Source organism: Falco biarmicus, chromosome 6 (assembly GCF_023638135.1).
Source record: "Falco biarmicus isolate bFalBia1 chromosome 6, bFalBia1.pri, whole genome shotgun sequence".
Lineage (NCBI taxonomy): Eukaryota > Metazoa > Chordata > Aves > Falconiformes > Falconidae > Falco > Falco biarmicus.
This window is the reverse complement of record NC_079293.1, coordinates 83196245-83210690: the sequence shown is the minus strand read 5'-3', so window position 1 is coordinate 83210690 and position 14446 is coordinate 83196245. Positions and strand designations below refer to the sequence as shown.

Below are 14446 nucleotides of genomic sequence, written 5' to 3'. Positions count from 1 at the left end.
GCCATCTATACATGCATACCCAAGCAAATAAGCTCTGAGTTTCTCCCACTGCCATAGGTGTGTACTGAACACACTACAGAAGAAAGTGCAGCGGAGTAAACTTAAGCAGTGAGAAGTAAGCCCTAATGAAATGCTGTTAACACTTATTTATGATTTTCTATGTCACAATCACGATTCTAATCTGTTCCTTAAAATGCACAACTAAACACCAACTCTCTCAAGGTCCAGGCACATACAAAAAGCGTATATTAAATTACCTCAATGCTACTGTCAGGGGTGTGTTTGGAGTTAGGAATACAGTTAATTAAGATATTTTTGCACTGGGTAAAGGAGAAACTTCAACCAAAACAGAGGGATGCAGAAAAACAGATAGTTTTACATATACATAAATCAGCAGAAAATTTTAACAATTTTTGTTTTGGTTTAGAATTATAAAAGCCACATGCTGATTACTTACCAAGGCCAACACTGCTGTTTTCTAATAAATAGCTAAGATGATCAAACATAGCTTTTTGATTCTGCCTGCTGATGCGGCAAAAATAACACAGGAAACGACAGCAGTTTGCCACCATCTTTGGAAAAGTGATTTCCTAAGAAGCAAATAAAAACAGACTGAAGCTAAACCTCTGGAACAGGCATAAAACTTGCAAAAGATCATTTATGTAACAGCCCTTTAACACACTAATATTTATGCATTGTATTCATTGCAATGGCATGAAGTTAACTGTTTAGGTTTCACCCTGGAATCAACAGGGCTTTCTCAGCAAGTAAATCACTCCTTTAGCCCCAAAGATCAAGGTATAAGCTTGCAAAAGAACTGGGATCACCCATAGATTCTACATTCAAACATAAAAGACTGTGAATGGTCAGATTCACGGAGTAATACTGCATCAATTTTTCATTAGTTTCTAAATAATCTCCCCTTTAAAATCAAGCAAGCATATAAAACGCTATTTGTAGGGGGGGTTTATTAAAGCATCTGAAATTACAATGCTAACCATATTTTCCTCCAGAATCAAAGGACAGATTCTTCTAAAAACTTAGTCAACTATTGTACTAATGGAAATCAGTGAAAGGTTATGGTCTCGGTACCTCCAGTGACTGCTCAGTGCCTTACAGGATAAAGCTTTGAACAGCTATATTCTAAACTCTCTGTCTTCTAACAGTGAATTGCTTTACCTTGGATTCTCCTCCACCAAGCACATTTACCATCACTTCCATGACAGTTTCATGCATGCCTAAAGCTCTCATGAGATTTGGATGTTGGTAAAATACTTTATTATTCATGATGTCTCTACAGGAAAACAAAATAAAAAATTGGATTAAAATGTTATGGACCAATAGTTCACCTATTATGTTATTTGCAAAGCTGCGTCCTATGCAATTTCCCTGTCTGAGGTGAAAAATTACCTCAGGGACTTTTCAGGTTGCTGATTGTCTATTTTTCTATGCACATTGTGGAAGAACCTGATCTTTCTTTTCCCATATTATAGTTATTGCCCTTATCACTTCTTCATTACACCAGAGTAGGATGCTCTTCTATTTTTGTTAGAAATTCCATTGCAGATCTAAAAGTATTTTCTGACAAGAGCATGATCAAAACTGCTATATTAGCTTAAATTTTAAATTCAACTAATCAATAGTTTTGACAAAGCATTCTTTTCAGAATATTTCAACCATAAGACATTTGACATCTGCCATCAAAACCAAGAAAAAACAGTTCTAGGGGAAAGACAATGTATATCCAGCTATCCTCCAAGCACCAGAAACAGAAGCTGCATAAATACTAGCTTTAATTTATGAGTTACTGCTCAAAAGAACTCTTCTCTCCTGCATATTTCAGCAGAACAGATTTACACACTTTAAAATCAGTCCTGAAGATTATAATGTCAATATTTTATGTAGATATGTCCAATAGTAATGTCTGGTTTAAAAAATAATTACATTTCTAAAAACTGTAATTAGTCTTGAAACCACACACAACCCATAGATGTGAAAGCAATCAGGTCACGAGAGAGAAAAGTACTAGAGCAAGCCACTATATAAAGTACTGTTGACAACCATTCAAATTTCATTGTGCATTTTATAGCAGTCTTCTTTTCTGACCTAAAACTCCTGCAATCATGCAAAGAAAATTTCAGCTTTATAAAAGATGAGACATGAAGACGACTGTTCCATCACTCTCAAAGCTACAAATCCACAACCATCAGTCATGCCACAGAATGCATGCAGTATGTCTGATGCAGGTGACAGTATCAGGGGTTTTGACTCCCAGAAAGATTAGCTAATCTTTTTCCTCCACAGCCTACCATCGGACTTTGTATCAGAGATGATAGAGGGCAGGCCCTGCCTCCAAAAGCTATCCGTACCACATCTCATTTCTGCACTAATGCTTCATGCTGGGGAAAAAGACCTCGACGGTATCGATCTACCAAGTCATTCTAAACTCTTACTTGTCTACAGCAGCTTTCTTTTACAGAAATACAGCACAGAAAGTCAAAATGTCACCTCAGGGGCTGGCCAGCTATATTCACACTACTTTGGAAAGCACATCCATGTTCTGTGTTCTGTTTAAATGTGGGATGCGTTATGAAATGTCTTACTTAAGAGAAAAAGCTTAACAGCACTTCTGAGAAAACTGGGGTTTTAAGCAGGAATGAATGACACTTTCGTTTCTCAGCTGAAACAAAGAAATACTGCCCACTCACAGCAAAAAATCTGGCATTTCTAAATGGGTGCTGAAGCCCAGGTTAGGCTATAAAAGGTACAAATGGCACAGCTGGGTAACCTACAAGATAAACAAGACTATGATAGAAGGTACCAAGAAGGGTGATAGGAACAGGCAGTGAAAACACTAGCTTAACAGAAAGTACTTTCTTCATTACATGAGACTTTCCCATATCACCAAAAACTTTGTTAAATTTAAACCAGAATCACAAAACCTTAGCTGTTAATTCATAGCAGAAAATGTTGAGGAAAGAAATTTAAAAGAACAAAAAGAAAGCAGAACATGAAAACCCCTCTGAGACTGGGTTTTTTTCTAGACACAATGCCAGAATCTAGTAATTACTCACTCATTTTAGACCTTATTAGCTCAAGTGAAATGTAACAACTCAAATTCGAAGTACAAAGGGTGATTCAGAAATACCAGTATGTTGGGTGTCTTGGCAGATGACGGACTTGCCCTTTTGCCAAAACCTTAGCATGAGTACCTTGGACATTGCAAAAACCAGGGAACATTGATGGGACCTGCTGGCAGGCTAAGAAGTACGCACTGTTCATAATGCCACTACAGAATTATGTATAGGTGTTATTTGGATATTTGAGGATTTTAAGTAAGCTCAGAAAGAAAGAAAAAGGTATTCTGCACAACAAACACTTGTCCTTGCATTCCTGGCATTCACTATATAATGCTATCTTTGGTTGTCATTGCTCTTCACTGATTGGGGATTTCTAGCAGATCACAATTGATGTTTAATCTCACCAGACATCTCTCAGATGGTAACATTTCCTTGAAAAAAGTGGGAAAAAAACCCCAGATTCTTTGGTAGTAGAGGTGATCACGATTTTTTTACTGTTTTCTCCAACTGTACTCCTTATTAGGCTGTATTTCACTACTATTCATCTTATAATTAGGAGAAATATGACTGGGTGAACTACTTCATAGTTCAAAAAGTACCAACTACACTCAGTGCAATAAAAAGATGACATATGTACAATACACATGTAGACACAATTCCATTAGCTGACTGCTGGGTGGAATTGTATGTGTCAACAGTTACCAGTCACTGCATTCACATAAAATGGACAGTATTCTTGATAGGATTCTACACAGCCAAACTATTTAAAATATGGTAATAAAATATAGTTTGTGGTACCACGAAACATTACATACAGGTTTTCAACCTTTCTCACAAGAAGTCTTACCAATGTCATTTCTCTCCGAAAATGATACCCATAAAGCTGCACAGGCTGTACCTTAGAACTGAAAGTACCACACAACAAACACCAGTATCTGCATTTACACCTTACATAGACTATTCACATTGAAACATCATGTATATGCTTGGCCATAACCATACAGCAAATAATAACAAATATCTGTAAATAAAGAGATGTTGCACTCCAGTTATTTACCCTAATCCACGAATCATAAGTTTCTCTTCCTCCTTGCCCATTCTGACACTAAGCAAGGAACGGATTTGGCCGAGGGATGCCAGAAGGTTGATTGTGTCTTCCACAGACACGCTATTTATGGTGTAGGTCTTTGGCAGAGCTCGAACCAGGCCACCAATACCATCATATTGGCGATGTAGCAATACAAACATGGCCCTTACTAACTCCGGATCTTCTATCACTGATTCCTGGGCCCAGCGTACCATTGTGTCTGAAATCAACTGCTGAAGAGTAGCTGTGAAGAAAATACATAAATAACAAAATTACCATTAATTGCTCATCTCTCTCCTGGTGGCCCCTCAGAACCCATTATGCAACATGGATGGGGATTAATTCAATTCCTAAGAAGCACCTTTTTCTTGCTATTTCTTTAGCAGACTATCAAAGAAAAATAAAATCACTCAGGAGAGGCAGAAATGTCAACAGCTTATATTTAAAATTAAAACACAGAAAATAAATCGAATAACAAAAAATTATGAAGAAATACAAGATGCTCACAAAGTCATCAGATTTATTTCTACATATTACTTTCATGATTTTTCTAGGAATTTAGGTCTGAGGATTTTTCTTGTATATTATGAAGTTAGACTGGAAAAAATATACTGGTAGCACACACAAATGCTGTATTATTTATTTACATGTATGAGCTCTGTATCCACTCAAAACTTTATAATTTATAGAACCGAATAATTTAACTTAGTCCTCTGCCAAAAACAAAAGCCTTCAAAAGAAACAGAAATGAAGAGACTCCAGTCAAATAAATAGCAAATCAGCATTTGCATATTTTGAATTCAGTCTCTATAAATTATATACATATTATAAAAATGTATAATATATTTTAATATATTAAATATTATATTAAATCATATATATTAATATATATATATATTAATATATATATATATATAAATAAAGTGAGAAACCTGCATCTGGTACTCTCATTGAAAATTTTATTACTTGAGATCTAGAAAAGTCATATGTTAAATTAGACAAGCTATATAATGTCAGTTAAGATTTGAGACTACTGTTTGAAAAAATTACTCATGAACTAAAAGTCAAGACAAAGTATGTGATAAAGACACTTAATATTCTTTTCACCATGTTGGGGAACTTCCACTCAGGTTTGCAAGACTCTGTCAGATCAATTCTGGATCCTCTTGAGACTCCTCAATAGTTACACACTAGAGGACTTCACCTTTAGTATTTATGTAACTAATCAATTTATTTCATGTCAAGCAGATAATGGCAAAGGTTTGACAAGGGAAATTTGATAATCCCTCCTGAAGTTCAATAAACTGACTAATAAATATCCTGATGTTGAAGAAGGTGGCTGATACAGACTAAACATAAAAAAATCTTTTCTTCAAATTAGAAATCTATGTGTTGAGACAGTAACATGATCGTGGAGCAAACCAGATGCAATTTCAGGCTAAATTCAAATAAATAAACAAACAAAAAAGTAATAATACTTAAAGAAAGATACTGAAGGAACAGAAGTTTACAGAAAAAAGAATGTTGAACACAGATGAAAATTTGTGCTAAGATGTGCACAAATACAATATAAGGGAAAAAAATAGGAATAATACTGTCCAAATACTTGGTGTTTCCATTGTCATACAGCATAGTATTTTTTTAGAATAAAAGCACTTTAAAATAAGTAAAAGGATAAAATGTGTTTGGGCTGATATTTTAGGAGGACTGAAATTAATAATGAGGAGGGACACAACAGTGTGTTTCCTTTGTTTTTTGTGAAGAATCACATGGGCAAGGTCTCATTTTGCTCCTGTTTTGGTAACTGCAATGCTGCATCCCACCTACCTGTGGGTCTGGGTGTTACCTCGCTTGCAATGGAGAACCCAAGCAGCCTATCCACCATAATACTGTTGAATTAATTTAATATAATACTTTCTTTCTACTGTCATAACAGAGAGAATTAGATTTTGTAGAGCTTTAAGCTTACTACAAGAAAAAAAAAAAGAAACTGTAGGATTCATCATCACATTCTTCACAGATCTAGCCTCTAATTATCACTGCCTGATAATTGAAATAACAGTTATAAACTGCAAAGCTAGAAGGCACACTTTTAGGAGGATAAAAAATATTTCTTCTACTTATAGAACACTACACTAACACTAATAACTGGAAGCTAAGAAACCATCTCATTATAAGTATTCTTGGTAAATCTTCCCATCCCATGACTTTAGGCACTTAAATTAAAGCAATGAAGTTGAAAGGCCAGTCTCCCTAGGAATTCTGTGTAGTCAGTGACGGAAACCAAGCTTTCTACCAAAGTCAGAACACCTAAACTCTGTACCCAGAAATTCATTCCTGCTAGTAGGGTAGCAGCATCAAAGCTTAAGACATTTGAAAGTTCCACCCACCATAATAAAGGCAAAAAAAAAAAAAAAATTATGAAAACAAAATCAGCATTGAGAAGTAAAAAAAATAAATAAAATTCCATAATTGGTTGGCACCAAGTACAGAACTTGGGTGCCACTGGCAATGATTCTTATCAAGATGGAAAGACAGAAAGTTATAGAAAAATGACAGAGCAACAATCACAGTCACCTCATCTTGAATTTTAGGTTGGATGGGGAGGCTTCTTCTAAGTACAGCTTTGCAAATTACAGTCTAATTGCACAGTCTTCTTTAATTTAGCAATCTTCATGCAAATACTGATTTGAAGCTGCTGCAGCTGATTTTATGAGCGAGTTTTCATAACCTGGACCTCACTACAATTATTAAATCTGCACTAATTCTACAAAAAGCGAGAAACATACTGGAAAAAATATGACTTGAAGAATGATCAAGGGTGAAAAAGCCAGTAGAAATTTTTTCACTACATCCCACCGGGAAACAAATCTACCTATCATGAAAATTCCATCTGAGCTTGTTTTGAGTCAGAGCTATAAACTTTAAGGCACACAGATGTTTTGCTAAAAATCTACCTTGTTTTGGCTGAAAATATGCAAGGAACTTCCTCCCCTGCTTTTTTTGTCTTTTGGAGTTTGGATACATTAAACTGATCTAATTTTGCTTACAGGATGTCTTAGCATCATCATCAACTGGCTTCTCAGCTTGCTTCTTCTTCAGATATGTAACTTTCTCCATAAGGTATAGGAGGCGACCCCTAATAGTTAAATCACTGTTTCCATCCAAGGTTCCATCTTCATCTAGTTCAATTCCTGAAATAAAATTATACACTAAATAGTAAAAGAATAAAATTAAACAAGTTACAGACATCTTTTATATCTTGTATGTACAAATATAATCAAACTGAACTATGTTGTTCTGCTCTGTCAGAAGTACAAGAGTTTGATATGGGATATGCTTAACCAGCAGCTTGGAACAAGTATAGATCAGGTATTTGTGCAAGGCAGGAAATGGCATATAAGGATCATGTAATCCGATTAATTTATTGTATAAATAGTGTATTATTATACATAAAATATATACTAATTATATTTCTGTGTTCAACTCTCACTGTAAGCCTGTTTCCATGTTAATGTTGATTGACGCCTGTGTTTTGGACATATGTAGCTCAGACACATAGACATCATCCCTACTGACACAGTACAGTTCAGCTGATAGTTAAAAAAAACCCAAACAAAAACAATCAGTAAAGGCTAGGAAATTTTTAGGTAAAACATATCATAGAAGTGAAAGAACTATACTTTCTAGTGACCAGTCAGAAGAAAGCAGCCACTTTCACAATAAAGTGGCCCTTTCATGATACTCCTCTAACAAGCTATAAATTTTTTTAAAAAATGCATGTGAAGCTTTATAGCATCACTGAATAGCTGAGGTTGGAATAACACTTTAGAGATCATCTAGTTCAGCCTCCCTGCTCAAAGCAGGTTCAACTAAAGCAGGTTGCTCAGGACCACGTCCAGTTGGGTTTTGAGTATCTCCTAAGGTGGAGACTCCACAACCACTCTGGGCAACATGTTCTTGAGTTCTGTCACCCCTACAGTTAAAAAAAAAAGAAAAAAAGAAACTGTAGAATTTCCTGTATTTCAGTTTGTGCCCATAGTCTCTTATGCTGTCATTAGGCACCTCTGAGGAAAGTCTGTCTCAGCCTTCTTTAGTCCCCCTGCCCAACAGGTATTTATATGCATCAATACAATCCCTCCATGAGCTTTCTCTCCAAGTTAAATAATCAGAGCCTTCTCAGTCTCTCCTTGTACAACAGATGCTTGAAGAATGAAATCATCTTTGATGGCCTCTCCCTAGACTCACTTGTGTGTCTATGTCTCTCTCATACTGGTGAGCCCAGCTGTTGGCTTTCTCTGCCACAAGGGCCCATTCTGCTCATGTTCACCTTGTCCACCAGGATCTCCAGGTCTAGTTTCCAATACAAGTTCTAAAGTTAAGAGGTTTGTGGGGAGTTCTTTAGCAATTACGCATTTTATTGGATGTTTTTTCATACCATTACATCATTCTTCTCAATTTATTGCATCTGGTTTTAATTGTCTGAGTTTTTGTATTAAGTACAGCTCTACTACCATTGAAAGTTATTTTATTATATTTTGTCCTGAGAGAGTAATTGACGCTCAACTAAACAAGGATCACCAGTAGCTTCATATTTTACACTAAATCATCTAACAAAATGGTTTGGATGGCAGTTTCTTCAACCAAACTAATTAACAGTAAAGACACTGAAATGTTAGCAATTAGAACACAGAGATGCTCTGATATTAAATGAAATGCCTGTTTTCCCACACTTATGCTGTTCCCTGAGCTCTAGTTGTTTTTTCCTGATTGGCAAACTGCCAATATAATTGTGTCTCAGCCATTTGAGAGTGAGTGTGAATCCTCAAATGGTGGCTGGCTAATCAAATAAACACAGGACTTAGAATGTCTAATTGTTTTACCTGTTTTTCAATAGCCGTATTTTGAATACATATAGTAATTAATTCTGCTTTCCTGTAATGCATCCTCTGACCCACAAAATTAATTTTCTACTTGTAGATTATGTAAATTACTGTTTCCCCATAAAGAACAACATAAAACCTCCAAAAATAAAACTAGACCAAATAATTTGAACAGAGAATGATGGTAAGAGACAAAAGAAAAATGGAAAAAATCAAAGAGAAAGATAAAGCCTCTTTTCCTTTCAAATGTTATTTGTAAACTCTTTATTTCATCTTAGTTTCCTGTCAACTGACAGTTTACTTTGAATTTTTCTCCCCCCCCCCCCCCCCCCCCCCTTTTTCATTTTAAATAAAAAATATTTCCTTTGAGGTGACATAACGCACCTTCATCAAGTTTGTGGATGATACAAAGCAGAAAACACACTCAAGAACAGGAAGCTCAAGGGGGTAGAGGAATGGGCTGGAAGTTTAGCAAGGACAAAGGCAGAGTTTTACAATTTGGACAGACCAGTGACAATGCAGGCTAGGCATGAAATGGTTAAAAAACCACCTTTACAGAAAAGAACTTTGGGGGTCCTATTGGACAGCAACCTACACATTAGTCAGCAGTTCACTCTAACAGCAAGGAGAGCTGAAAATAACCCCTGTTAGCAGAAACATGATCACTAGCTCAAGGCAGGGTTCCAAACTGACATAAGGAAAAAAATAAAAAAAAAAATTACCATTAGAACACTCAAGCCCTGCAACATGTTGCTCAAAGACATTGTGGAATCTTTGTGCTTAGAAGCTTAATGACCCAAGTGCAAATATCACTGAGAAACCAGGTCTGAGTTCAGCATTGACTACGCTTTGAGTAGGAGTCTGCATTAAAGACCTTCTGTGATGTTTGATACTAAAATAGTAACAGATTTATTAAGGTAACAGAAATATCTTTGAGATGGACCAATCTAACCAAACAGACTTGTGATATACAGGGATATTAACTGTGGTTACTCTACCAAGAAAGAAAGTCAGGTATTGATGGCATGGTTTTATTTATTTGGATATTTCAAGGAGGTGAATTAAATAATTAAATCTGTTATTTTGAGTTAAACTGGGATTAATAAGGAATACCGTTCAGGAGGAAAAGTGCAGAGATCCTCCTGCCCCAAGCTCCTTCCTTGACCAGAGTAGTAGTTCAAAAAATATTATCACACATCCCTGCAGTAGATACTCCTAGCTAATGGGACAAGATGTGAAAGTTCAGCTGCTTGTCTGCTCATGCTGCCTGCTAAGCGTCTCTTTTACTTATTTCTTTAAAATAGTGTACTGAATTAAAATGAAGGGATGAGTATCCTTCAAACCGGAAAACAACAAAGTCCGCAATGCAAAAGGTAAACTTGCATTCCGAGCAAAACTACTCTATAACTGAAGTCGCAGTAGTCATGGGTATGAGCTCGACATTTAAAATACACATTTGGTGCTTCATTTTTTATTGGTATTTTTCTATTTAAATTGTTACTATATTTCACTTTTTAATATGACATAGAATTTAACTGTTTTTTATTAACTAAAGTGAAGAAATCAAACCCACAGAAATTTAACTGTTCCTTTTCATTATTAGTCTGTTTCAATAAACTTCTATATCTTCATTCATGTCTGAGAAGTATCAGCTACTAATACTATGTTATATTGTGGTTAACATGGCCATAGCAAACTTGATACAGCAAGTCTACGCAAGGGAGAGGGAATAGGCAGAAGAACCTCTGGAATAACAAGTAAGCTACAGCATTATGCAGTACATAAGCCCAAAGAAATTTCTACAGAGCTGTATGGGTGAAAAAAAGAACCCTTTTCCCTCATGATGCAAAATATACTGCATTCCCTTCAAGTCTGACCAGAGATGAGGATAAGAACATTCCCTTAGTTTTGACTACAAGCTGAGTAACTTGTATATCTTGTATAAATGATAGCATTTATAATTGACATAGTGTTAATCTATACACTACTGAGTTGGTGTTATGTAAAATTATTTAGAAAAACTGCTTCTAAAGCTAAAATAATTAAAAAAAGTAAAATATTCAGTAACAAGACCTACCACAGTGTGTCATTAGGTCTTCATGGAAATCCAGGAGTTGATCTCTAATTTCTTCAGGGCAAGGACAATCATTTTTATCATCTTTAAAGTTCAGTAGCATGTTAATCTTAAAGAATACAAAGGAAAGGCAAATGACACTGATGTCCAAAAGGAAAAACAGTTGAAATCAAACAGAACTCTGCCACACATAGAGCACAATAAAAAATAAATTCTCCTGTACCTGCTCCTGAGGTGGGGATCGAAATTCTTTTGTTTTTCTAGCTGTCAGGGCAGCAGACATGTTCAAAGCCTGCATCACTTCATTGTACCGGAAGCGTTGATTCTCTTGAAGCTTGGCCACAAAATCATCAGAAAATGCTACAATGGCTTCTATTCGGTGTCGTACTTGGCAGTCACACAGGTACTGGAGCAGATGACACATCTGAGAAAACAGTATCGTAAGAGAATGCAGAGTTGGCAAGCTAAGAAATATCTTCTGTATATTATGCAAATAAGGATGGATTGCTTGAAGTCTTTAATGCTATCATTTACTACATGTGAAGTAATTCTACACCAGGAATATCTGGCATCCTCAAGAGATTTATGTGGCTCAGGCACATAACAGGTAAGACCTTCATTAAAATTGTAAGAGAATGGATTCCCTCCTTGCTTCTAGGGAACTTCTTTTCTGTTTGGATTCATAAAAATTAATAATTCCTTGCTAATGTCATTGAGAAAGTAATTCAGTTTAATGAAACAACAGTTGTTTGATCTATGGTGAACAAGTTTATATCATCAGGAAGACACTAAATCTTGTTTCCTGTAAGGAAATTACTTCTCTGTTTAACTAATGCCAAAATTCTTTATTGCTTGAAAGAGAAATTACCAAGTGAAGAAAAAAGGATCTGCAAAGAAATGGGAGCAATCACTATCACAGCAGGATTGTTACCTGTAATTTAACAGGTTCTGGAAGTTTCATCTGAAGGAGTCCTTCCTTTGGCACTTGCTCTCCTCTGGTTTCTTCCTCTCCTTCTTCTGATTTGAGCTCATCTGAACTCAGCTCCTTCTCAGAGAAGTCAATTTCATCCTCCTGGCTCATTGCTTCTTTGAAAACCCGGGGCTCAATCAACTGCAAGATGTGTTTTAGATCTCCGTTGTGGAAGATTCCCATAATTAGGAGGGTATAAAAGAGCTTGATGAGAGGGACAAACAGAAATTCTGTAGAACCTCCAACTGGATCTCTGACATGGAGGCTGCCCTCCTGAACAGCTTCAGTTAGCATCTCTATGGTTTTGGCCTTTAAGATTTCCAGAGGGAATTCAGGACTGAACTGAAAGCATTCACTGCTAATGCTTACAAAACTGGGAGAGGAGAACTGCATTCTTGGCCTTAATGAAGTGCTAAGTCCTATACCAGGGAGGCCATGTTTTTTGTTTTCATCAGGAAACAAAGTAATACTCTTGGTCTCATCTGTCATTGGAACTATAAATTCATTATTCATCATTAACCTGGCAGTTGCATAGGTATTGAGATGGATGTCAATGAGTAAGTCATAATATCCTGCACGTAATAATCCTGGCATATATTTATTCTCAATAGCGTATAGGAGCTGAGATTCATCCACATGGCTACACATAGCATGGGCCACACGGTTATTGCCTAAAGCACAAACAGCTGAATATAATCGGAGAGTATGGTAGTGAAATTTCAGCAATTCTTCTTGTTCTGTCAGCTCTAAAATATCAATTGTTCTGCAGAGGAAAAAAAAAAAAAATACAGTAAATTCCATATCAGTGCCAAAACTTACTTAAGTGAAGGAAGGAATTCAGAATTGGCCTTAAGGATAACATTGGCATAATATCAGTTCTAGGGATGGGCTTTTTCCATATTTCAGCTTTCATGTGAGAAACTCTGCCAGCCTAAGAATCAAGGACTAATAAGAAAGTTCAATCAGGAATTTATTCAATTCACCCCTAATGTAGACCTTCAATTACTTTCAGTGGGGAAAGATCAAAACTATTTACTTAACACAGAATACTCATACTACAAACCAGAACTTGGATAACTGAAAAATCAAGGTTTTAAAACAAGCATAAGTTTACATATTTACATCATTTCTTGTTTTTTAGATCTGAGGTTGCAAAATGGCAACAGACTAACCAGTTCACTCGCACAGGGTTCGGGGGTGGTCTTTGTTTAGAATTCTTACCTAATTTTTTAGTGGTATTTTCCGTTTTGGCACTGGCAAAACACTGAGACTTTTATGTAACAAAGAAATCACAATTGTTTAAACTAAATTTAGGTAAATTAAAGTAATGGAATAATTACATTGGCCACAAATCTTAAAAAAAACTCTACAAAAACAGATTTTTGCCTATCTTACAGATTGTCTTTATTATTTTATAGACAGAGTTCCTTTAGTTTTCATTCAAAACTCTTAAAAGAGTTTCTCTTCATATACTCTCTTTCATATACTCTTTAAGAGTTTGGAGAGAAACTAGGAGAAGTTGGAAAGACAATCAAAGGAGGCAGATTTTAAAACATTGAAAAATAAGATTAATTTTTAATATTAGCTAAATGAAAACATACTGCCTTTACTTCCATGTGTTATAAATATAAAGGAGATCCTGGGCTTTTCTTATAGAAATTTTATTACATGTCTAGCTTCATAATCCCAACCTAACTCTGATGATGCACTACAACACACAAATATCAACCTGTTTTCTTCAGGAATATGAAGGGCCATGAACTGCAAAGGATTCAGGCACTGTATCATCCAGCCTTGACGTTCACTGATCCGAGACACATCAACCTTCAAGAAGTGGTTTGGCACTCTGCTCCAAAGCACATGAGTCAGAAACTGGACGTGGAGACGTGGCGGACATTGAGAGACTGGGTTTTTGTGTTCGCTTTTGAATAAGCCAGCAGACAGTGGCATTACATTCTGTAAAATTCCAACAGAAGAGACAATCGGTTTGATCATCTTTATCAAACAATGAATATATATATATTTCAAGAAATGTATTCAACATATAGTACAGTTAAGTACAGTGCAACAGGAAATTAACATTTTCAGTAGCTTGGAAATCCAGCTGGGAACTGCTGGCAGATTAGCAGGAAGAGAGCATTGTCCACAACAAATTTTGTAAAACAGCTAAATCTGAAATAGAAACGTGAATGGAATTTGTGGCCACTTCCTTGAACCAGAGATCTGAACTCCACTCTTCTTTCACCTCTTCTGATTTTTTAGACATGCATGTATCCAAAGCAAGGAAGCAAATTTCAGCTCAGTTTTCTTGAGTGTACTGTTTGAAGGTACTTTAAAACCATTTTAAATCCC

At 35.9% G+C, this 14446-nt stretch overlaps 1 protein-coding gene across 4 annotated transcripts in view; it reads right to left on the bottom strand.

Annotated features, from left to right (window-relative positions):
• The window catches only part of RYR2 (ryanodine receptor 2), a 434578-nt gene that overhangs the window by 137435 nt on the left and 282697 nt on the right, over positions 1-14446 (bottom strand). For all 4 annotated transcript variants that reach the window (XM_056344321.1, XM_056344323.1, XM_056344322.1 and 1 more), the window contains exons 34-41: positions 13824-14050; positions 12056-12857; positions 11348-11548; positions 11128-11233; positions 7218-7361; positions 4138-4411; positions 1180-1294; positions 458-590 (exon numbers count right to left, since the gene is read on the bottom strand). In XM_056344321.1, coding sequence (XP_056200296.1) covers positions 458-590; positions 1180-1294; positions 4138-4411; positions 7218-7361; positions 11128-11233; positions 11348-11548; positions 12056-12857; positions 13824-14050 — 2002 coding nt within the window. The remainder of the gene's footprint in view (positions 1-457; positions 591-1179; positions 1295-4137; positions 4412-7217; positions 7362-11127; positions 11234-11347; positions 11549-12055; positions 12858-13823; positions 14051-14446) is intronic.